The 22,597-nt window shown below is 45.4% G+C and overlaps 1 protein-coding gene across 3 annotated transcripts in view; it reads left to right on the plus strand.

Annotated features, from left to right (window-relative positions):
* LOC134082569 (plectin-like) overlaps window positions 1-22,597 on the plus strand; it is a 70,421-nt gene that overhangs the window by 37,904 nt on the left and 9,920 nt on the right. For all 3 annotated transcript variants that reach the window (XM_062538376.1, XM_062538377.1, XM_062538378.1), the window contains exons 7-31: window positions 995-1,110; window positions 2,287-2,393; window positions 3,471-3,590; window positions 4,858-4,953; window positions 5,213-5,340; window positions 6,974-7,067; window positions 7,582-7,736; window positions 7,982-8,315; window positions 8,619-8,696; window positions 8,815-8,976; window positions 9,235-9,339; window positions 9,456-9,551; window positions 9,664-9,789; window positions 9,908-10,060; window positions 10,354-10,508; window positions 10,915-11,041; window positions 11,575-11,758; window positions 12,582-12,739; window positions 14,137-14,312; window positions 14,716-14,854; window positions 15,343-15,699; window positions 16,055-16,138; window positions 16,255-16,359; window positions 16,575-16,673; window positions 18,428-21,781. In XM_062538376.1, coding sequence (XP_062394360.1) covers window positions 995-1,110; window positions 2,287-2,393; window positions 3,471-3,590; window positions 4,858-4,953; window positions 5,213-5,340; window positions 6,974-7,067; window positions 7,582-7,736; window positions 7,982-8,315; window positions 8,619-8,696; window positions 8,815-8,976; window positions 9,235-9,339; window positions 9,456-9,551; window positions 9,664-9,789; window positions 9,908-10,060; window positions 10,354-10,508; window positions 10,915-11,041; window positions 11,575-11,758; window positions 12,582-12,739; window positions 14,137-14,312; window positions 14,716-14,854; window positions 15,343-15,699; window positions 16,055-16,138; window positions 16,255-16,359; window positions 16,575-16,673; window positions 18,428-21,781 — 6,808 coding nt within the window. The remainder of the gene's footprint in view (window positions 1-994; window positions 1,111-2,286; window positions 2,394-3,470; window positions 3,591-4,857; window positions 4,954-5,212; window positions 5,341-6,973; window positions 7,068-7,581; window positions 7,737-7,981; window positions 8,316-8,618; window positions 8,697-8,814; window positions 8,977-9,234; window positions 9,340-9,455; window positions 9,552-9,663; window positions 9,790-9,907; window positions 10,061-10,353; window positions 10,509-10,914; window positions 11,042-11,574; window positions 11,759-12,581; window positions 12,740-14,136; window positions 14,313-14,715; window positions 14,855-15,342; window positions 15,700-16,054; window positions 16,139-16,254; window positions 16,360-16,574; window positions 16,674-18,427; window positions 21,782-22,597) is intronic.

Here is a 22,597-nt window from a genome sequence, read left to right on the forward strand (position 1 = left end):
TCCGCACGTCAGAGAGCACCACGGGTCGGTGTCGTATCGCCGCTCAAGAAATAGATCCGGCAGCAGCAGGCACACCCACACAACTCACACACAGAAATACACACACACACACACACACAACTCACACACAGAAATACATCAACAGAGAGATGCACATACTGTACACACACAGACACAAATGGATGCATGCATGCACGCACACACTCACACACACACACATAAGCCTTTACAACTGTTACTTGACAGAAAAAGATTTTACACACATACACACACACACACACAGGCCTTTACCGCTGTTTCTTGAAATGGTGTCTGGTGATATGAAAGCTTAGTCAGAAATAGGAAGTCAGAAGAGGAGAGTGAAGTGTGGGGAAAGAAGTTGGGACTGGTAGAAGTTCTAACTGGAGATTATTTGAGGTGCACTCTTGCTCCATGTTACGTTGAACTTTATATCAGTTATATGTCCTGACACTGTACCCTAGGCGTGACAGATGCTCCCATTGATTTATGGAGCAGGTGCTTTTCATGCCCTGTTGCCTACAGCATGACCTTCAACATACTGTAGGGTGATATACTCTACTGCCATACTGCTGCATAGGATGTTTCTACCTTCTTAACTTTTTTTTATAGATACAGTTTCTCATTTTACGTGTGAAATCTCCTCATTACCGATCATGTTTGCAAAGCATAGCAAACCTCTCCAAAGCTTCACAAGACCAATCATGTTCGCAAAGCTTAGCCGAGCGCAGGCTCAAAGTCTTTGCTAGCTGTGGTGCCGCTCTCCTGTAGTGTTGAATGAGAAATGCATCAACAGCGTTCCAAAATGTCCAAAATGCCACACACCAAACAATGTTTTGCATAGTATCTTAATAGAGGCTTATAGAGATGATTGTTTGTTATAAACAGTGAATAGAGTAACTTTTTCATACATTTCTTGTTGTGCAAATACTGTGATCTTCTGTCATGGTAACCCCCTCTGGTTTCCCCCTACCAGGCCTCGCCTCATCGACATGAGCAGAGTCTACCGCCAGAACAACATCGACAATCTGGAGCATGCTTTCAACGTGGCGGAGCAAGACCTGGGCGTCACTCGCCTGCTGGACCCAGAGGGTATGTTCTCTGCGCTGCAATGCAGTCCCCACCCTCTCCTCACCTGCCAGCCTAACCAGCCTGTGCAATTAGACCAGCAGGATTGAGCCAGTTGGGTGCTAGGTGGAGCTAATGAGGGTTTTTTAATGTGCAGATAATAGCAATAAAGTTAATCAATTGACAAATGTGCAGATAAAATCAATAAAGTTAATCAGTTGATCAACGCAAAAGGTTTAATAACCTTTGTACGTTTTAGCAGGCTTTGTTGTTAAAGGCCCTGGTAATTGCTGATAACTAGAATACTGTAGAAGTCTTCATTGTCCACTACTGTGGAAATTCATCTTTGGCCCCACAACAAATAGCACACACAAGCAAGACTACACAGCAGGTACAACATATAGCACACACAAGCAAGACTACACAGCAGGTACAACATATAGCACACACAAGCAAGACTACACAGCAGGTACAACATATAGCACACACAAGCAAGACTACACAGCAGGTACAACATATAGCACACACAAGCAAGACTACACAGCAGGTACAACATATAGCGCACACAAGCAAGACTACCCAGCAGGTACAACATATAACACACACAAACAAGACTACACAGCAGGTACAACATAGCAAACACAGAGAAGGTACAACATATAGCACAAACAAACAAGTCTGCACCCACAAACAAATCTGCACCAAATATGATGGATAAGTATCAGACCATCCCGGGTCTCTCCAAGTGCAATGCAACACAGCCCTCAGTGACCAGAGTGACTTTTTTTCCACAACAGACCAATAACTGTTGTTGTTTCCATGTAGATTTATGGCGCCATTTTTCTTAGCTCCAACAATAGAAGTCTGTGTTGGTAGCTGTCTCTGTGTGTCCGTGAGTCTTTGCACATATTGAATTGAGCCTAGTGAGGAATATATGCAAGTGTATATTCCAACTCAGTATCCCAAGACCATGACTCATGTGCAGTGGGGGGTGGGGTTGTGTGAGTGTTTAGACCTGTTCTGTGGTATTCATTGCCATGCATGTGGCAGTGTTCTGTGGTGAGAGACGTTTAGATGTCGGAGGTGAATTGCCCAGAGCCTGATAAACATTAATCCTTTGATGTGGTCCACTTCCTCAGTAATATCATACCATCAATGTCTTATGAGTAGATAACGTTTGCCCTTGTTTGCTTTTCCCAGATGTCGATGTGCCTCACCCTGATGAGAAGTCGATCATTACCTACGTGTCTTCCCTTTATGATGCCATGCCCAGAGTACCTGATGCCCAGCACGGCATTCAGGCCAATGTAAGTACTGTACACCTCTGGTCAATATTGGACACTGTCCATTCCTGTCTGGTGTTGAGCTATCCATGTATGTCCTCTCCTGTAGTAGATTGCCCTTCACACAACAGTCAAGAAGTAGTACTAGTAGTAGTTTATGTCCTCTCCTGTAGTAGACTCTATACTTGTTACAAGGAACAAGAGAGTAGTAAGTAGTAGTTACTGGAAATCTAGAGGAGGGTTCTTTTTTTTTAATGAAGTTCCTGAATGGCATCTGTCTTGCCAGCTGTGTGTAGAATGTTCCCATGCCATCTCCACCCTGGAGAATTGGTCCCTGTCATTGTCCTATTTCCACTGATAGAATAACTAGCTTACAGCCATTAGCCACATGCTCAGGGGCTATCCCACAGGGCTATTCACACACATTTCCCTGAAACTGAGGTAAACTATGCCTCCCTAATGTTGCACATGTTAGCCTCAAGGAGAAGATGTAGACGTAAAAAAAGAGAGATAGCTGTTTGTTTTTGGTTCACGCAGATCAAGTCACTGCAGGGCTCAGATCAAAAGACAGAGGAGTCTTGAGGGTTTGAGGAAATCAGAAGCTTATGGCTTTCACTTCTCTACCCCAGAGAGAGACAGCGAGCCAGCACCCCCCACACACACACACACACACACACACACACACACACACACACACACTCTTTCCTGGCAGAACCATAGCTTGGGCCTTGGAAACAACACCAACACCAAACATAACCACCTTAACGTGCAGCTCGTGTTTAGGTGGAGAGGGTCCCTTGAGTTGAGGAGCCAGGCTACGCCTGTGCATCTGCTATTGTTTCCTTGTTTATCACACCCTCTCCCCAGCCTCGTCCACTCTCTCTCTCTCTCCTTTATATGTGCTCAGGCACACAAGGCCTGGACTGTGAACACCTAATTGAGTCAGCGTGGTGTGTGAGTTAGTGAATTAGTGGTTTGGAGAGAAAAGGCGCTCCCTGTCTGTTGTTGAATTTGTTTGTGTGTGTGTGTGTGTGTGTGCGTGTGTGTGCGTGTGTGTGTGTGTGTGTTTGGTTGGTTTGGTTCACACGCTGAATCCCACAGGAGCTGGAGCTGCGCTGGCAGGAGTATTACGAGCTGATCACCATTCTGCTCCAGTGGATCCGTCACCACATCCTCATCTTCGAGGAGCGCAAATTCCCCTCCAGCTATGAGGAAGTCGAGGTGAGTACAGGCATCACCTACTTCATGTGTCCTCTAATGGAGCATCTGATACGCTATGACATGCCAGCACTCCATATAGCGTTTGGGAGCGTCACACTCACTGCATGTATAGCGCCATGGTGTGAATATCAGTGGAATTTTTATTAGCATCAGTTTTGCCATAGGGATGATGTGCAAAGAAGACAATTTGCAATAGTTTTGCATGAAAAGTATAGTTTGTGGCTTTTTATGTGGGTAGTATGTTCCTGTTGCTATTGAATGGACATACAGTATTTAGAAAATGCGTCGAAGGCTTTCTGAGGAATTGCATTTGCATTTTTTTTACCTTTCGGTCCAAAACCATGGCGTGCAGAAGGGTGTTTTTTTTTTTTCTTGTCATTCTACGCTAGATGAAATGGAGCAATTATGCCACTTCATTTTGAGAATCGGGCTGAAGTGATCTCATTATTTTGTCATTAAAATGGGCCAGTCTCATTAGGCGGGTGTCTACAGTAATCTCCCGCACATAAGCCATATTGTACTGTACGCCGCAGGACAGTGTTTTATGCAGGTTGAAAGAAACAAAACCATATTAACACCATATTAACTGCCCCCCTGTATTAACCTCATAGCAGAAGATTTTTTTTTTGCAAAATCAATGTATAAGCCGCGGCTAATAGTCGGGAAATTACGGTAATTATGCCACTTCATTTTGAGAGCTGGGCATAAAATGGGCCAGTCCCATTAGGGTGGTGTCTACTTTCGCTTAGGGAATGCTACCGCCCTGGGGCAGGCATGTGCCTTTTAAATCAGTCAGGAACATTTCACCACGCCCTGAACCAATCATCAGTAAAGACACAAGGGGATGAGTGTTAGGAAAGCGAATAAGCAAATAATGTTGAAAGAAACTGCCGTTTCACTTACAGTACATGTAGATGGTCTATAGGTGACCACAGAGTCTAATGCAATGTGTTGAGTGTTTCTGAAATAGTATGCTGCTCTAAAGAGTCTCTATGAACTGGTCAATGGATCAACTTTAAATTACTTGTTAGTTGCAGTGGAAGACCTAACTTTACAAATCATTTTACTTTCAAAATGATGTAGACTGACTCTTAGCATGTTGATGTGGAATGTCAAGTCAGTGAGAGAGAGATTGATATTTCTAAAAGATATCTTCTCTTCAATCTGCTATCATCCCCCCTACTCACAAGGCTCCTATTAAAATCATAGTTAAACACAAAGCCATGATAAAAGTGTTTTTCATGTAATGTTATTTGTCCCCTTCCAGATCCTTTGGCGCCAGTTCTTGAAATTCAAAGAGACAGAGCTCCCATCAAAGGAAGGTGACAAGAATCGCTCCAAGCATATCTACCAGTCCTTTGAGGTATGTGGTCAATCTTTCGAGCAATCCTCGAGCATAGATTATGCAGTGTGTTAAGCAATCCAAACATTATGCAAATCAAGTCAACATTTTTTAGGGCATAAGTTTTTCTTAGTAAGAAATTTTAATGCATCATATATGCATTTTTTCCCTTTTTCAACATAATTGAATTAATTGAATAATCTGCATCAATACACAGGAATAAGGCATTGTTCTGTTAGATACACAGTACTCATTTTCCATGTGTATTCTGTTAACACAGAGCGCAGTTCAGGCCGGCCACATCAAGGTCCCCCCAGGTTACCACCCCATCGATGTAGAGAAGGAATGGGGTCGCCTGCACGTCTCTATCCTTGAGAGAGAAAAGCTGCTGAGGATCGAGTTTGAGAGGTGAGGAAGCAGTCCAAGACCACCGTGCTGAAACATACAGTACTAAACCGGTCGCTCACCATTACACAAAACAAGCCACTTTTCACAATGGCATGGTCTACTAAAGAAAGCCTTTCCCCTTTCTGTCGTGCTACATAGGCTGTGTATTTTGAAACGGCCCCCCCTCCTCTCCCTCATTCCTGTTATGTAAGGCAGTTCAGCAGACCATGCTCATGTTGCTAAGGTGTCATTTTCAGTCATCAGTGAGGTGGCAGTTAGAGCTAAAATGCAATTGTCTGGAAATCTTAGGCCGCAGTTCTGTGGCTTTCTGGCAGGCGCCTTGTCCGGCTGTAACCAAATTGTGGCTTTTAAAATCAATATGACATTGGTGCAGTAAATAGGAGATGCAACATTTTTGGAGGTGCATGGTTATGGTGAGAAGAGGTTGGCTCTTTAAACATGTTATTTAAATCTTAGAGCTTTTAAAGCTCCCAAGGAAAAGAAATGGTTGACGAAAGGAAACATCTCTCTAATCACTTCTGGCATGCACAGCAATATGGTTGAGTTACGTAACTTCTGCCAGTCATATTAAAATGATTGGTGGAGTGTGAGCCAGTGTCTTGGGACCTGTACAAGTGCAATCTTAGGAAGCCTTAAAAGATGAATTGTGTTAGCCACGGATCAAACTTTTGCAGACAGACATCATCGCTGTAATTGGATAAGTGAAAAGGTCGCCATGTGATCATCATATCAAAACTCGGGAGACTCATATAGTCATTGGCTGGCGCGAGCGTTGCAAAAATATGAAGACACAGGATGCGTCTGGGGACAGAGGGGGCTGTCCGTCCGTCCGTCACAAGACTGCCCGCCTCATTAGTTAGTGCCGTCTGGACGGGTCAGCTCGCGCAGCACAGCTGACCTCAGGGACCACAGTAGGATGGCTCACCCAGCGACTTGACTCGTTTCTGGACAGCAGGCGTTTCTGTCCCCTGAGAATGTACCGTAGGACTATAGCAGGAGCACCAGTTTGTCTCTGTAGTTGGGACGCGTAGATGAGCCGCTGGACATAAGGGGAAACCACTGCCGCCATGGCGTTCATGACAGACGCCTATAAGTTAGAGCACTTGCTTGGCCGAGGGAGGAGAAGAAGGAAGCAGTGAGTGGTCTGTGTGGTCATTTGTTTGGTCTGGCTCTTCGTGCTTTGCTTTTTCGTCCGTAAACATGTCATTATATTTATATTTAAAATGTGTAAGTGCACCTTTACTGGAAACATGTCACTTAAACTAACCAAAACTATTTTCTATTTTAATAATTCAATTGTTTCTTGGCTATTTTAAAATAATGTTTCCTTAAACGTACCTGCTATGGATATTTGTATGAGTGAATAGGGCAGTGTGTAATGCAATATACTGTAGTGATTCAGCCACAATGTGCATTTATAAACAATAACGAGTACTGTAGCTCTCAATCACACAGCTTCTGGGTTTTGGTGGTTGTAAGATGATCGTCACAACTATGCCATGTGTGTCTGTGCGTGTGTGTGTGTGTGTGTGTGTGTGTGTGAGAGAGAGAGAGAGCGAGAGTACCTGTTCTTTGGTGAGCCCTGCTGAAGCCCACCTGTGTCCTAACATGTCCTGTTCTCTTCCTCCCTCAGACTTGAGAGGCTCCAGAGGATTGTGGGTAAAGTCCAGATGGAGTCCGGCGTGTGCGAGGAGCAGCTCAACCAGCTGGAGAGCCTGCTGCAGTCCGTGAGTCGCACTGCCCTCTATGATACCTATCTCCATTTCATTTTGTGTTATTGTTTTGTTTGTTTGTTTGTTTGTTTATTTGTTTGTTTGGGGGGGGGGCACCTCAGGACAGGCCTTTCATGCCGTCCGTCCATGTGGCCTCTCCCCTTATAAAGGCTCACACAGTAATCCAGTCAGCCTCCCAGCACCAGTCTGATTAAATCACTCGCCTCCAATTGCACACTGAGAGCACATTCCATTCCGCTGATGAGCCCAGGCAAACAAACTGTGGTCTTTCTAATTGGAAACTTAATAACCACACACACACACACACACACACACACACATGCAAACACATCATCATCATCATCATCATCATTAAGGCTGGCTCTTGGAGCCTCAGCCAAAGGATAGTGATTTCCTAATAGTCAATCATTGAGAGCTGCCTATGACTGGATTAGCTGGGCTTTGTGGGAAGAGTGGCCTATGACGTGTGTTGATTGGAAGTGTGTGTGTGTGTGTGTGTGTCCTGCAGGACATCCGTCTCCTGAGCGCAGGCAAATCTGCCCTGCACGCAGCTGAGGTGGAGCGGGACCTGGACAAAGCTGACGGCATGATCCGCCTGCTCTTCAATGACGTGCAGATCCTCAAGGATGGACGCCACCTACAGGCAGAACAGATGTACCGCAGGTACGGTAACACCATCAGATTATTGCCAAAGCACTCCTCCAATGAAGCTTCAACACTTTGATATGACTCTCTCAAACACGGATTTGTCTTCTTCTTACAGCCTGTACAAATGTTCAAATGTAGCTTTCATATTTATTCTCACTTCTAACAAATGCTCAACAAAAGAGTCGAATCTTCAGCCTGTTTAAAAACCCTTTCAGTTACGCACATGTTTGACCCTACCTACCTGCATGTGTCCACCCCAGGGTCTACCGTCTGCACGAGCGTCTGGTGAACCTGCGCAGCGACTACAACCTGCGTCTGAAGGCCGCCCCGGCGCAGGTGGCCCAGGCCTCCGTGGTGCTGACCAGCAGCTCGCAGCAGCAGTCGTCCTCCAGGATGCGTCCCGAGCTGGACGAGGTCACCCTCCGCTACGCCCAGGACCTGCTGGCCTGGGTGGAGGAGAACCAGAAGCGCATCGACGGCGCCGAGTGGGGCGCAGACCTGGCCACCGTCGAGTCCCAGCTGGGCAGCCACCGAGGCCTGCACCAGACCGTCGAGGACTTCCGCGCCAAGATCGAGCGGGCGCGAGCCGACGAGGTAATATACTTTCGAAAAAGCCGTACTTACCCATCATGAATACAGTAAATCCTTGTTTTATCTGATCATAAATCCTTGGAATTTCAAATGGTATACTTTAAAAGGGAGCTCATTTAGCTGTGGGGTGCCCCTATGGTGCCACAAAGGCTTGATATATAACACCACTCATGACAAGGTTATTACAGGCATCCTACTGGAGACAGTTTGAGTTTTTAATGGCTGCCTGCTTGAACACGTCTCTGGGTGTGATGTCTCTGGCTGCCTCTCGTTGACTCATCTCCTCTCTCACCTTCTGTCTTTCAGAGCCAGCTGTCCCCCATTAGCAAGGGCACATACAAGGAATACCTGGGCAAGCTGGATCTTCAGTATGCCAAGCTGTTGGTGGGTACTTCTTTCAACACAACGGACTCTTTTCGACCATCTGTTTAGTTGAGTCCTCTAAATTGTTCTCTCTCTCTTTACTGCATAAATCGAACTGTTTGTCTTTTGGTCCTCGCAGAACTCGTCCAAGTCTCGTCTCCGCCACCTGGACTCGCTCCACGCCTTCGTCAGCGCTGCCACCAAGGAGCTGATGTGGCTCAACGACAAGGAAGAGGAAGAGGTCAACTTCGACTGGAGCGACCGCAACGCCAACATGGTGGCCAAAAAGGAGAACTACTCAGTACGTTTTAAAAAAAAGAACTATTTGCCCTTTAGCGCCATTTATTTTCTGTGCTGAAGGAGACCACATTGCCTTTGACACTGCACAGCATGTTGACACAGCATGACACAGCACAGCGGTACCTTGAGGATACTGCAACCTCTTATTGAGGTTACTTTGAACATAAGGTTGTCAATACCAAGCTAAGCTAGAGAGATGCTTCAAAGGTGACCCGAGCCTCTGTTAGGTCTCTATAGTAACGCCCTCCGTGTACCACAGGGTCTGATGCGGGAGCTTGAGGGCAGAGAGAAGAAGGTCAACACCATCCAGGCCACCGGCGACAAACTCATCAAAGACGGCCATCCTGGCAAGAAGACCGTGGAGGTAAGTGAGGAGGACATGCCCCAGATACAGCAGAGGGCAGACACGGGAGGGGGCCAAAATCCCAGAGTCTACAGTATAGACAGTCATGACTGACCATCTCTATTCCCTCCCCGCAGGCTTTCACAGCAGCCTTGCAGACTCAGTGGAGTTGGATTCTCCAGCTGTGCTGCTGCATCGAAGCTCATCTCAAAGAGAACACTGCCTATTACCAGGTAAGGGGAAGGATGGTGATGCGTCTGATGAATGTCACATTGTTGAATCTTATGAAGCTCTCTGGACCACACCATGCGTGACATGAGATCACTGTTGTCTCCTGCTACCCAGTTCTTCGCCGACGTCAAGGAGACAGAGGAGATGCTGAAGAAGAGGCAGGAGACCATGAAGAAAAAGTACACGTGCGATCGCTCCACCACGACCACACGGCTGGAAGACCTTCTGCAAGACGCCGTGGTATGGGACGTTTATGTCACCTTGATACTCTCCCTTTATGTATGAACGGTCTCAAGATGGTTAGGTAGGGTATCACATCTGTGGTCATTTGTAGTTTGATGATGGTTCTGCTTTGCAGGAGGAGAAAGAACAGGTCAATGAGCTTAAGAACCAGATCGCAAGCCTGAACAAGCGGGCCAAGACTGTCATTCAGCTGAAGCCAAGGAACCCAACCACTCCCATCAAGGGCAAGCTGCCCATTCAGGCCGTGTGCGACTTCAAACAGGTGGAGGTGAGAACTCAGAGTCATACCCAAGAGTTTAGTTTCTGGTGAAGTTCTGAGTCATAATTTCCAAGCGCTTATTTGACATGTAAAAGTCCTCAAATATAGCATTTTACACTAGCATTTTACACTTTTGTATTTCAAGAGATAATGATGGGTAGCTAAAAATATATTTCATAATACAATCTTATATTGCGAAATCTGCTTACAAGTATCTCTTGATTGGAATTGAACCTGAAATAATGACTAAAGTAAAATAATGTAAATGCTAAGTTATAACTCTCTCTCTTGCTCTTCCGTAGATCACCGTGCACAAAGGAGACGAGTGTGCTCTGCTCAACAACTCGCAGCCCTACAAGTGGAAGGTGCTGAATCGCTCCGGTGACGAGGCTGTCGTTCCCTCCGTCTGCTTCCTCATCCCACCGGTCAACAAGGACGCTGTCGAGAGCGTGTCCAAGTACGTATCCGATAGGAGCAGTACGATAACTGATGCAGTTCTTTCATCTACAGTAATGTCCCGCATATAAGCTGCATTGTGTATAAGCCGCAGGACAGTGTTGTATGCAAGTCAATGTATTAGCCACGGCTAATAGTCGTGAAATTACGATAAGGGGTGCATAGTATTGTCCAGAGATTGCGGCTCCTAAACTCACCACCTGAACAGGCCTTGGTTGTTATTTTCAAATCCGGATACATGACAGCGGAAATTTACCAGAAACTAAGTCGGGGGGATTATCGATGCTATAGATTTAGGGTATCAACTCTTTCTATTTCGCTATTTTGTCAAAGCAAAAAATGTGTGGAAAAGGTTATGTCTTAGAGTAGACAGACATTTCACACCTGTGTTTTTTTGTCTTCCTTAGCCTGGACTCCAGCCTCCAGCAGATGACCACGTACTGGACGAGGCTGCACATCGACATGAGGAGCTACCTGTCATGGCAGTACCTGATGAGGGACATCACCCTCATCCGCTCCTGGAACGTTACCATGGTGAGCTCACTGCCTCTCACGTTGGAAAAAAAAGAATTTCTGTACATGATATTTTTAGATTCAAGTGTAAATAGTATCAAGCTACTGTATTGTCAAAATACGTTTTTTTTTTCTCTATCTCTCGTTCCATATCCTTTCTTGAACTTTGTGCATGTTAAGTGTTCGGGTTTTATGCCCAGTCTAATGTGGGACGTGGCAACCTTAGTTATTTATAGTAAGGTCCACGTAAACACATAATAATGCATTATTGAATTAAGTGATCCTGAAGGCCTCTTGCCAATTGAATTAGCCTAGGGAAATTTGTTGAGTCTTTTCACAGTTGGAGAGAGCGACTGCCCGTGCCTGCTAGCTCTGAGCAAGAAACAAAATCTTGTGTTAATTGAATGGATTAATGGCGTTGGCTGAAATGGACACCTGTAATTGAATTGAGACATTCTTAAAGTGCTCAACCTCAGTTTACAGAGCTGATCCCCCCTATCCTGTGACCCTTGACCTTTAGTAACCTAATCCAATCCACCGTTTCCTCTCTCCAGTTCAAGACCATGAAGACAGAGGAGTACAGGCTGACTTTGAGGAACCTGGAGCTGCACTATCAGGACTTCCTGAGGGACAGCCAGGATTCCCAGGCCTTCGGAGCGGACGATCGGATGCAGATCGAGGACAACTACAAGAAGACCACACAGCATTTCGAGACCCTACTGCGCACATTAGAAAAAGGTAACGAGCACTTTTTTACCCTCAGTGATCTTTCTTTGTCTAACCTGATTTTACTGAGAATCCTACACAGTGTTCTAAGTGTCCCTTTTGTAATTGATTATGGGTGAGTCTCAGAATGGTAAGATTTGTAAAGATTTGAATGAGATTTCAGTCTATGAAATTCATGTTACAGGACCTGTGGTCAAAGCGAAGGGTAAGTGTAAAAAAGCCAAGTGTTATCGGGCTGTTCTCAATGCAATCCATTGATAATGAGCAAAGCTTCTTCACCATGAATGAGATGATCATTGACAGATTTGTGCCATCGTTATGTTTGTTTTAATCCATCCATCCCATCCATCATGTCATCTTTGTCCAACTAACTGGTCATCTGTAGTACAGTATGTGTGTATGCATGTCAGGTCAGTATGTTTGTCCTTTATGTTAGTCGTTTGTTTAGTGGACGTAAGTTGATTGAATGTTTTTTGCTTGTCATTACATGTTGGCTGTTCTTTTTAGAGTTGTTATGATTTGTCAACACAATGACAATGAAAGAAACACACATCCACTGCAAGTCGCTTATTTGATGTGTGTCTTTAGAAATAGTGAGCGGTTTTTATGCATTATACTTAAGCAGAAGGTTTTACTTGGCAGAGAAAACCCTCTAATTCTAGCAGGCTTTGGTTGAACACTTTTCAAGCTCCCTGGCACTGTTGACATAGATGCATGGTGGTTGTGCAGTGCGGGAGTGTCATATAGACCTTGTCTTCCACGCCATTCCTTCACATGGTTTTCACAGCAGTTTGTCTGGTCACGAGTACTGATTTCACTTTTTTAATTCCCACAGGCGAGCAGGATGAGTCTGTGTCTAGGACCTACATCACTCAGATCAAAGACCTGCGTCTCCAGATCGAGGATGTCGAGTCTCGCACCATAGCCAGGATCCGTCAGCCTGTGGATAAGGACCCCCTGAAGGACTGCTCCAGAAAGACTGCCGAACAAAAGGTATAGAATAGATAGAGATAGATAGAGTCTTTATTGTCCTATAAGGATATTATTTTTCACACATCATTTACATTCCACAAAAAGACAGCAGCATCTGATGTTAATGTCACAGCCTCATACATATAGCATATCACATATAACATATAACATATAGCATAACACACGTTACCTCCTACGGTGTATATCTCCATCATATATTCTTTTAAGAGTGACATGTTTATGCAGCACCAAGTGTTTGAGCACCAAAAGGGACGAGTTTGATGGAAATGTAGCATCCTCTAGTGGTGGCTTGTTGTAATTGAATGGAAGAATTTGACTCATGGTTCTCAGATGTAATACTTCCTCATGCACTATGAAACTGATGTAGTTTTTATGTATGTTTTATTTTTTTTCTAGAGGGGGAGAGGGGGGCCATTTTATCCTCAGATAAAAAGCATGTATTTCAGCTGACATAATTATAAGAAACATCTGTGGTAGGGGGAGGGGGAGCTGAGCGAATGGCAAGTCACAGGGTGGCACCATTAACAATGAATGATGCCATGTAATGAGTGAGGGTGTTGAGGCCGAGTGCATCATAACATGGCGCGGGAGACAGATACAGAGAAGCTGTTGCAGTCATTTAGCAGGCAGCAGTGGGCAGAGATAACCATGGGATGGGGAGACAGAGAGAGAGAAAGAGAGAGAGAGGGAGGGAGAGAGAGAGAGAGAGAGAGAGAGAGAGAGGAAGAAGGAATGTCCGGAGAGATACAGAGAGGATACTGGTTACTGGTGGTGCTGCGTGGCTGGTGGAGGCTGGCGGGGGGGGGGGGGGGGGGGCAGGGGGGGGCAGGGGGGGTGGTGACTCAGAGGAAGGAGGTGGGAGAGGCGGACCCTGGTGGGCAGAGGCGGGCAGCGGAGGGGGTGGGTCGCCCGTATGGAATGCCATGCTCACCGTTTCCAGTGCTCTCTCCGCCCCTGCCAGGAGAACAGAGAGAGGTTGTTTTCGGTGCTTCTCCTCCCAGCTCAGCGAAGGCAGGCTAGTCATTATTCTAGCCACTTTCCTGCCGCTGCTGCCTGCCACCCTGCATGGATTCAGAGGGAGAGGCGCTCGAGGGCCCCCTCTCTCCTGCGCACTTGTGGTGGCCCGTGATCGGGCTCTTGTTTTTGGGGCTCGTCTCTCTGCTCTACCTCTATGATCTACTGGGGCCCAACAGGCCGCTGAGAGAGCAGGTACAGATCAAAGACTTGCAATGTACTGAAGGGTTCCGGTTAAGACAGCATTACATTTGACTTTCAGATCTGCGTCAAACAGGAGAGACATGCCTCTGGTTTCTTTTTTTCGCAGGCTCCTTTCTACCCTCCGTGAGAGAGTTTGAGAGAGTTTGCTGAGTGAATTTTTCACATTGTTGTGTCCACAGAAAGATCAAACTCAGCTGGAGGGCATCAAGAAGAATCTGAATGTCGTGGCAGCGAAGGCCGAGGAGGTCTTGGCAGCGCCTGAGACGGCCAGCACGCCCGTGCTGCGTTCAGAGCTGGACATCACCCTGCAGAAAATGGACCAAGTGTACAGCCTGTCCTCCATCTACCTGGAGAAGTAAGTGTACAGCCTGTCCTCCATCTACCTGGAGAAGTAAGTGTACATCTGTATGGTGTCTCTGCTGCTGTCTCTGCTTCTACCTTTAACGGCAAAACAACAGGAAACATGACACTCTTACCACATTCTTCCATATTCAATTCAACAATAACAATACAATACATTTAAACTAAAAATACATTTAAACTAAAAATGATCAAGGCACTCATAGTGCTTTACAGTGAAGGAGGGGGATTCTCATCTATGCCACATTTACAACCACATTCACATAAGTTCTTCTTCACTTTGTGTCAGTGAAATGGAAAGCTGACTTCTAGATATGTTTAGTCATGATAGGATTAGAGAAAACAGAGTTCATACTTCTCTCTGTGTCTTTCTTCCCTCTCCTCCTCCTCTTCTCTAGACTGAAGACGGTAGACGTTGTGATCCGCAACACGCAAGGGGCAGAGGACGTTCTGAAGAAGTACGAGACCCGCCTCCGTGAAGTTCACAAGGTGCCGACAGACGTCAAAGAGGTGGAGACCTACCGTACTGAACTCAAGGTAAATATCCAGTGAAGACAGTAATCAGACTGGCATGTCTGGCATCTGTGTGTGCAGTGCAGTTTACCTAATGTTCAGTAATTATTACCAGCCTTTCGCTTTAGAAGGGAAGCTTCAGGCACTGTAGCTGACATAGTTGTTTTAGTAAATTTATGGAGGTTCATTGAATTAAGACCAGATCCTCTCATATAAATAATGGCATGTGTGGAAATAATTACCTGACTCCAAATTACAAATGGACATGGGGTTGTTTCGACCGATGACGAAAGAAAGATGGAGGCTTTTCAAATGAGCACTTTCTGCTTTCTTATGTAAACAAGCGAAGAATAGAACAGGATTCGGGGAGTTGTGGTGCCCACGAGGACCTGGGTTCAATCCGACCTGCTTTTATTCCCAAATCCCTCGCCATCCCTCTCTCCTGTAATCCACAAAGACAATTTGAAGGTGCCCGCCGTTCTAAAAAAAAATCCCGTTCTTGTGTCCTGTAGAAAATGCGCAAGGACGCAGAGGCCGAGCAGCCCGTCTTCGACGGCCTGGAGGGCGAGATGGGGAAGGCCGCGTCAGTCAGCGACCGCATGTCCCGCGTGCACAGCGAGCGCGACGCCGAGCTCGACCACTACCGCCAGCTCCACACCAGCCTCCACGACCGCTGGCAGGGCATGTTCGGCCAGATCGACCTGCGCCTGCGCGAGCTGGAGCAGCTGGGCAGGCAGGTGGGCTACTACCGCGAGAGCTACGACTGGCTCATCAAGTGGATCGGCGACGCCAAGCAGAGGCAAGAGAAGATCCAGGCTGTGCCCATCACTGACAGCAAGACGCTCAAGGAGCAGCTGGCCCAGGAGAAGGTGATGCACCATGCGTAGAGTTGTCTTGGAAGCTGGCAGAGTCATTCATTCATTGGTTAAATCGTCTGTTTCCTGTTAAGCATGAAAGAGGGCACAATACTTCAACATACATGTGGATGTATACATACTTCATTCACACTGAGGGGGACATTTTAGGATGTCATCTTGTGCACAGTCATACATATACAGTAGTAGATCATATGATGGTACAATACACAATGCATAGGACATTTGTTGGTACATCATTAATTGTTCTTCCATGAGAGGTTCTGTTTGAATAGCATTGTGCTAATTCACAATGATTCATTGTGAATATCTTTCAGTGTACTAAATCAGACTTTTGTTTCATTTTCAGAAACTCCTGGAGGAGATTGAGAAGAACAAAGAAAAGGTTGATGAGTGTCAGAAATATGCTAAGGCATACATCGACACCATCAAGGTAAACAATGAAATAAACAATAGCACATTGATTTGTGATAGTATTTTGTTTTTAGTTATTTGTTTAACTCCTGGATGAGAGCGAGAGCTGACTAAGAGTGTTTCTAATCTCCTCAGGACTATGAACTCCAGCTGATTGCCTACAAAGCACAGGTGGAACCCCTGACATCTCCCCTGAAGAAAACCAAAATGGACTCTGCCTCAGACAATATCATTCAGGAGGTGAGTCTACACTTTTAAGATGTGTTTACTGAGAACAGTATTGTTGCAATACTTATAATACGCTGGTTTTCTCATAGCAAACAAATATTAGAGTAAAATATGCTAAGCTTTATATACTGTACATTGTATAGAATATTCTAAATAATATATTGTATTAGCTACAGATCTAGGTAAAAAAAAATGTTTATCTAATGCAGTTTATTTTTGTCCCTCAGTATGTGACTCTTAGAACTCGCTACAGTGAGCTGATGACGCTCACTAGTCAATACATCAAGTTCATCACGGACACGCAGCGCCGCCTAGAGGACGAGGAGGTGCGTGACAACCCACAGGGCATTGTGGAGCATTCCCAAAAAACTAACACTAACATTAACCATAACCCCGTCCAACCAAAACCAATCAACCAATCACAAACAATGACACACACACAGTCCCACCTCATTAATGTATGGGTGACTAGACATTCATTTCCACGCTGCTGTTTAACTGATAGAGAATCACTGGAGTTTTTAGTTCTGCAGTCTCTTCAGAAAGGCTTTTGAGTTAATTTTAAGATTTAACACTATGATATTTACACACAAATCGTTTGACTACTTTATCCTGTTTTCATCAAGGCTAAATGAAAATATAAGGTGCATTGTTATCTATGGATCTAGGGTTGTTGTGTGTTGCATTACTGTGTATTTGGCTGAGCACGACCTTCTAGTGTTATGTGGGAGAAATCATCCTATAACCAAATGAGATATTTCCAAAGCTACATATTTCTACTGTCCTGAAGGTTTTGAAATATCACACTGTGGATGCCCTCGTTGAATGTCATGTACAGTAACAGTATACAGTATATTCTAGATGGGAAAAGTCACTTCTCATTTTCCATTTTGCACACTATCTTAGTGATACACTTTGTACTCGGGTCGCCATGTTTCACTCTTCACTTCACTCTACCAGATTAACACAGATTTCTTTCTCCCTTTCTTTTCTAACCCTAATGTTTTGTTTGTTTCTTTGCCTCTCTTAACTGCTTGCCAGTGCTTTGTCATGATGATTGCTTGTCTTGTTTGGGCGCTAAAGAGGTAAATTTTATAGTGCTTCGGGTATTCACACCCATATCTTCAGACTCATTTCCCTCTACTGTCTCTTCAGATATTGTTCTCTCATATGTCCATAGACTTCATTCTCCTTTAACATTACTATAATGATATTATAGTGCAAATGATCAATATAGATATATCTGCTTTATAAATAACTTGTATCAAAGCAGCCCTTTCTCACTGTTACTGTGCTTTCCTTTGCTGCATCTTTCCTGTTACACAAAGCAAGCATGGCCTGGCTATTAGACTTGCAGGGTGAACCGTTTCCTAAGACTCTTTTGGAAAACAGTTTCCTTACAATGCCTTGCCTACAGCCTTTTCCCAACTTTCCTTAGACATTTCCGCCCTTGCGCACTCTTTTGACCTATAATCACATTTCTCACAGCTGTTACTGTCATCTGTGGCTGACCAGACTTAAATTAATTTTGGTGTATTCACCAATACATGTGTGTGCATAAACTTACAGTAATTGTAGTCATTCCAAGTAACAACATTTGGATTTCAGATCATTCCATGCATCAGAACATTGTAGAAAGTTATGGTAATGCCCTGGTGTGCAGTGGCCCCGCTTGTTTTTTGAAAAATGCAGTTACGGCTTGTAAGGGAATCCAACTAAAGGAAATGGCTTCAGGCGCATGAGTTGTTGTTCAGACTGTGAAGTGAAGTGTTGTGAAGTGATGTCTCTTGTCTCCATACATTAATTACATCGGACAATACAACTACATCCAATAGTGTCATACATATTAACTTTGCACCTGCATCTTGTCTTGATAACTCTAATATCATTGTCATGAATTTGCATCTGTCTTGTGTTAATCAAGCTAATTACTTTTATCTTTACCTTAATCATAACCTTACTTTTTACTTTTACCTTAATCGTAACCTTAACTTTAATCATAACCATAACCTTAACACGTAACCCTTCATGTTTATTTCTTAATTGATTTTTTCTGTACTATTTACTTCCACTAATACAGAAAGCTGCTGAGAAACTTAAAGCGGAAGAGAGGAAAAAAATGGCCGAAATGCAGGCCGAGTTAGACAAGCAAAAGCAGCTAGCGGCCGCTCACGCAAAGGCCATTGCCAAAGCGGAAAAAGAGGCGCAAGAGCTGAAGCTCATGATGCAGCAGGAGGTTAGCAAGAGAGAGGTAGTGACACTGGACGCAGAGAAGCAGAAGCACAACATTCAGCAAGAGCTGCACGAGCTCAAGAACCTCTCGGAGCAACAGATCAAATCCAAGAGCCAGCAAGTCGAGGACGCCCTTCAGAGCCGGACCAAGATCGAAGAGGAAATCCGTATCATCAGGATCCAACTGGAGACAACCGTGAAGCAGAAGGGCACTGCCGAAACTGAACTGCAGCAGCTTAGGGACAAGGCGGCTGAGGCTGAGAGGCTGAGGAAAGCCGCTCAGGATGAGGCTGAGAAGCTGCGAAAACAGGTCAATGACGAGACACTGAAGAAGCGCAAGGCCGAAGAGGAGCTCAAGTTGAAGGCAGAAGCAGAGAAGGAGGCTGCCAAACAGAAACAGAGGGCTTTGGAGGACCTTGACAAACTCAAAAATCAGGCAGAGGAGGCAGAAAGGCGTATGAAGCAAGCTGAGATTGAGAAGGAACGGCAGATCAAGGTGGCCCAGGATGCAGCACAGAAGAGTGCAGCGGCTGAGCTCCAGAGCAAGCGCATGTCCTATGTGGAAAAGACTTCAAAGCTGGAAGAGTCTCTCAAGCAAGAGCATGGCACTGTGAAAAAACTCCAAGAAGAGGCGGAGCGTCTCAAGAAGCAGCAAGAGGAAGCTGATTCAGCCAGATCGGACGCTGAGAAGGAGCTGGAGAAATGGAGACAGAAGGCAAATGAGGCCCTACGTCTCAGACTTCAAGCAGAAGAGGAAGCACATAAGAAGACTGTAGCCCAGGAGGAGGCTGAAAAACAGAAGGCCGATGCCGAACGAGAGGCTAAGAAGAGGGCCAAGGCAGAGGACTCTGCTTTGAAACAGAAAGACATGGCTGAACAGGAGCTTGAGAGGCAGAGGAAGCTGGCAGAGGCCACTGCACAGCAAAAATTCTCAGCAGAGCAAGAGCTTATCCGCTTGAGGGCTGACTTTGACCACGCAGAACAACAGAGGTCTCTACTGGACGATGAACTCTACCGCCTCAAAAACGAGGTCAGTGCAGCAGAGCAGCAAAGGAAACTCCTTGAAGATGAACTTGCCAAGGTGAAGAGTGAAATGGACATCCTTCTGAAAATGAAAGCCAAGGCTGAGAAAGAGAGTATGTCCAACACAGAAAAGAGCAAACAGCTCCTCGAGGCAGAGGCTGCAAAAATGCGAGACCTTGCCGAAGAAGCATCCAAGCTCCGTGCCATCTCAGAGGAGGCAAAGAGGCAGAGGCAGATTGCTGAGGAGGAAGCAGCCCGGCAAAGAGCAGAAGCTGAGAGAATCCTTAAAGAGAAACTTACTGCCATCAACGAAGCAACTCGCCTCAAAACTGAAGCCGAGATTGCCCTCAAAGAAAAGGAAGCAGAGAATGAGCGTCTCAGACGGAAAGCTGAAGATGAAGCCTACCAGAGGAAAGCCCTTGAAGATCAGGCCAGCCAGCACAAACAAGATATCGAAGAAAAGATAGTCTTACTAAAGAAGTCCTCTGAAGCTGAGCTGGAGAGACAGAAATCCATTGTTGACGATACTCTGAAACAAAGACGGATTGTGGAGGAGGAGATTCGCATCCTAAAGCTTAACTTTGAGAAAGCCTCATCTGGAAAGCTTGATTTGGAGCTGGAGCTCAACAAACTCAAAAACATTGCAGAGGAAACTCAACACACCAAAGTCCAGGCTGAGAAGGAGGCCGAGAAGCTCAGGAAGCTTGCATTAGAGGAGGAGAATAGAAGGAGAGAAGCAGAAGAAAAAGTCAAGAAAATAGCTGCTGCAGAACAAGAGGCCGCTCGTCAGCGCCAGACAGCCCAGGAAGAAGTTGAACGCCTCAAAAAGAAAGCAACTGAGGCCAACAAGCAAAAAGAGGAGGCAGACAAGGAGGCAGAAAAGCAGAGCCTTGCCGCAAAAGAAGCAGCACAGAAATGCACTGCAGCAGAACAGCAAGTGCAAAGCATTCTCTCACAGCAAAAGGAGGACAGCCTGGTGCAGAAGAAGCTGAAAGCAGAATTTGAGAAGGCTAAGAAGCTAGCTAAAGAAGCAGAAAAGGCCAAAGAGAAAGCTGAGAGAGAGGCTGCTCTCCTCCGCCAACAAGCCGAGGATGCGGAACGCCAGAAGCAAGCAGCAGAGGTGGAAGCTTCCAACCAAGCCAAAGCTCAAGAAGATGCCGAGAGATTGAGAAAGGAGGCAGAGTTGGAGGCTGCTAAGAGAGCCCAAGCAGAGGCAGCCGCTCTCAAACAGAAGCAACAGGCTGACGCCGAAATGGCCAAACACAAGAAACTGGCAGAGCAAACCCTGAGACAAAAATCTCAAGTGGAGCAAGAACTGACCAAGGTGAAACTGCGGCTTGAAGAGACGGATAATCAGAAGACTCTTCTGGATGATGAGCTCCAACGCCTTAAGGATGAGGTCGGCGATGCTGTTAAGCAGAAGGCTCAGGTAGAAGAGGAGCTGTTCAAGGTCAAAATTCAGATGGAGGAACTGATGAAATTGAAGCTGAGAATTGAGGGGGAGAACCAACGTCTTATCAAAAAAGACAAGGACAACACACAGAAGTTCCTTGCTGAAGAGGCTGAGAACATGAAGAAGCTGGCTGAGGAGGCTGCAAGGCTTAGCGTGGAGGCTCAGGAGGCTGCTCGCATGAGACAGATAGCAGAAGATGATCTTGTTCATCAACGAACCCTTGCAGAGAAGGTCCTCAAGGAAAAAATGCAAGCTATCCAGGAGGCATCTAAACTCAAAGCTGAGGCAGAAATGCTCCAGAAACAGAAAGACCTAGCTCAAGAGCAAGCTCAGAAGCTGCTAGCGGACAAGCAGCAGATGCAGCAACGTCTGGATGAGGAGATGGAAGTCTTTCAGAAATCCTTGGAGGCTGAGCGCAAGAGACAGTTGCAGATATCAGCTGAGGCAGAGAAACTCAAACTGCAGGTATCTGAGCTCAGTGGCGCTCAGGCCAAAGCGGAGGCAGAAGCCAAAAAGTTCAAGAAACAGGCAGATGAGATCAGTGCCCGTCTGCACGAGACAGAAATCGCAACACAAGAGAAGATGACTGTCGTGCAGAAACTTGAAGTGCAAAGATTGAGCAGTAGCAAAGAGGCTGATGAGCTACGCAAAGCCATCACTGATCTTGAGAAAGAGAAGGCTAAACTGAAAAAGGATGCAGAGGACTTACAAATTAAGTCCAAAGAGGTATTGTGTTCAAAGATGGCATATACTGTAAGCGCAGCTTATGTCATTGTTAACCCCTCCCTTTCACTAACAATTCCTCAGTTTGAAAATACCTCCTTTAACAAAATACTCTTCCATGCTTTGAATTATGATTCCAAATCAGTCTTTCAGTTATATCATGCTGTAGTATGCTGTCTGAATACATGGAATGGCTGCATAGCATGTTTTAACATACCATGTACTGTAGCCTTTGTGTAATTTCACAATCAGTGGTAAGCGCTTGAAATTATATGCCTTTGTACCTTGAAATATGTGACCATGCAAAGCAAAACCAGCCGCTTTGCGCTCAATGCTATATTGGGAAAATCCACGATAAACAAACGTTCGGGTAGGTCCCAGCCGTGGCGCGGCTGGCTGGGGCACCTGCGCCGCACGCCGGCGACCCGGGTTCAATTCCCGCCCCGTGGTACTGTCCGGATCCCACCCCGACTCTTTCACCCATTCGCTTCCTGTCTCTCTACACTGTCCTGTCAAAATTAAAGGCACAAAAGCCCCAAAAATATACATAAAAAAAAAAAACGTGGGCTAACGTGGAATTTCAAGTTTTTGCTTAATTCGACAGTATACAGTCCACACTTTCATATCGTGAACAAAGGTAACTGAAAAACATACGTTTTGATTCTTTGACACCCTTTCAAAATACTATTTTATATGTTGAACATTCACAATGTTGTCAGTGAGTGTTAGGCAAATAGAGATAAGTTAAAAAAGAAGTTCATCATAGTATTAACTTCAATTGTACACATTAACTTTAATGTTAGTTGCAAACATGTAAAT

This window comes from Sardina pilchardus, chromosome 6 (assembly GCF_963854185.1).
Source record: "Sardina pilchardus chromosome 6, fSarPil1.1, whole genome shotgun sequence".
Lineage (NCBI taxonomy): Eukaryota > Metazoa > Chordata > Actinopteri > Clupeiformes > Clupeidae > Sardina > Sardina pilchardus.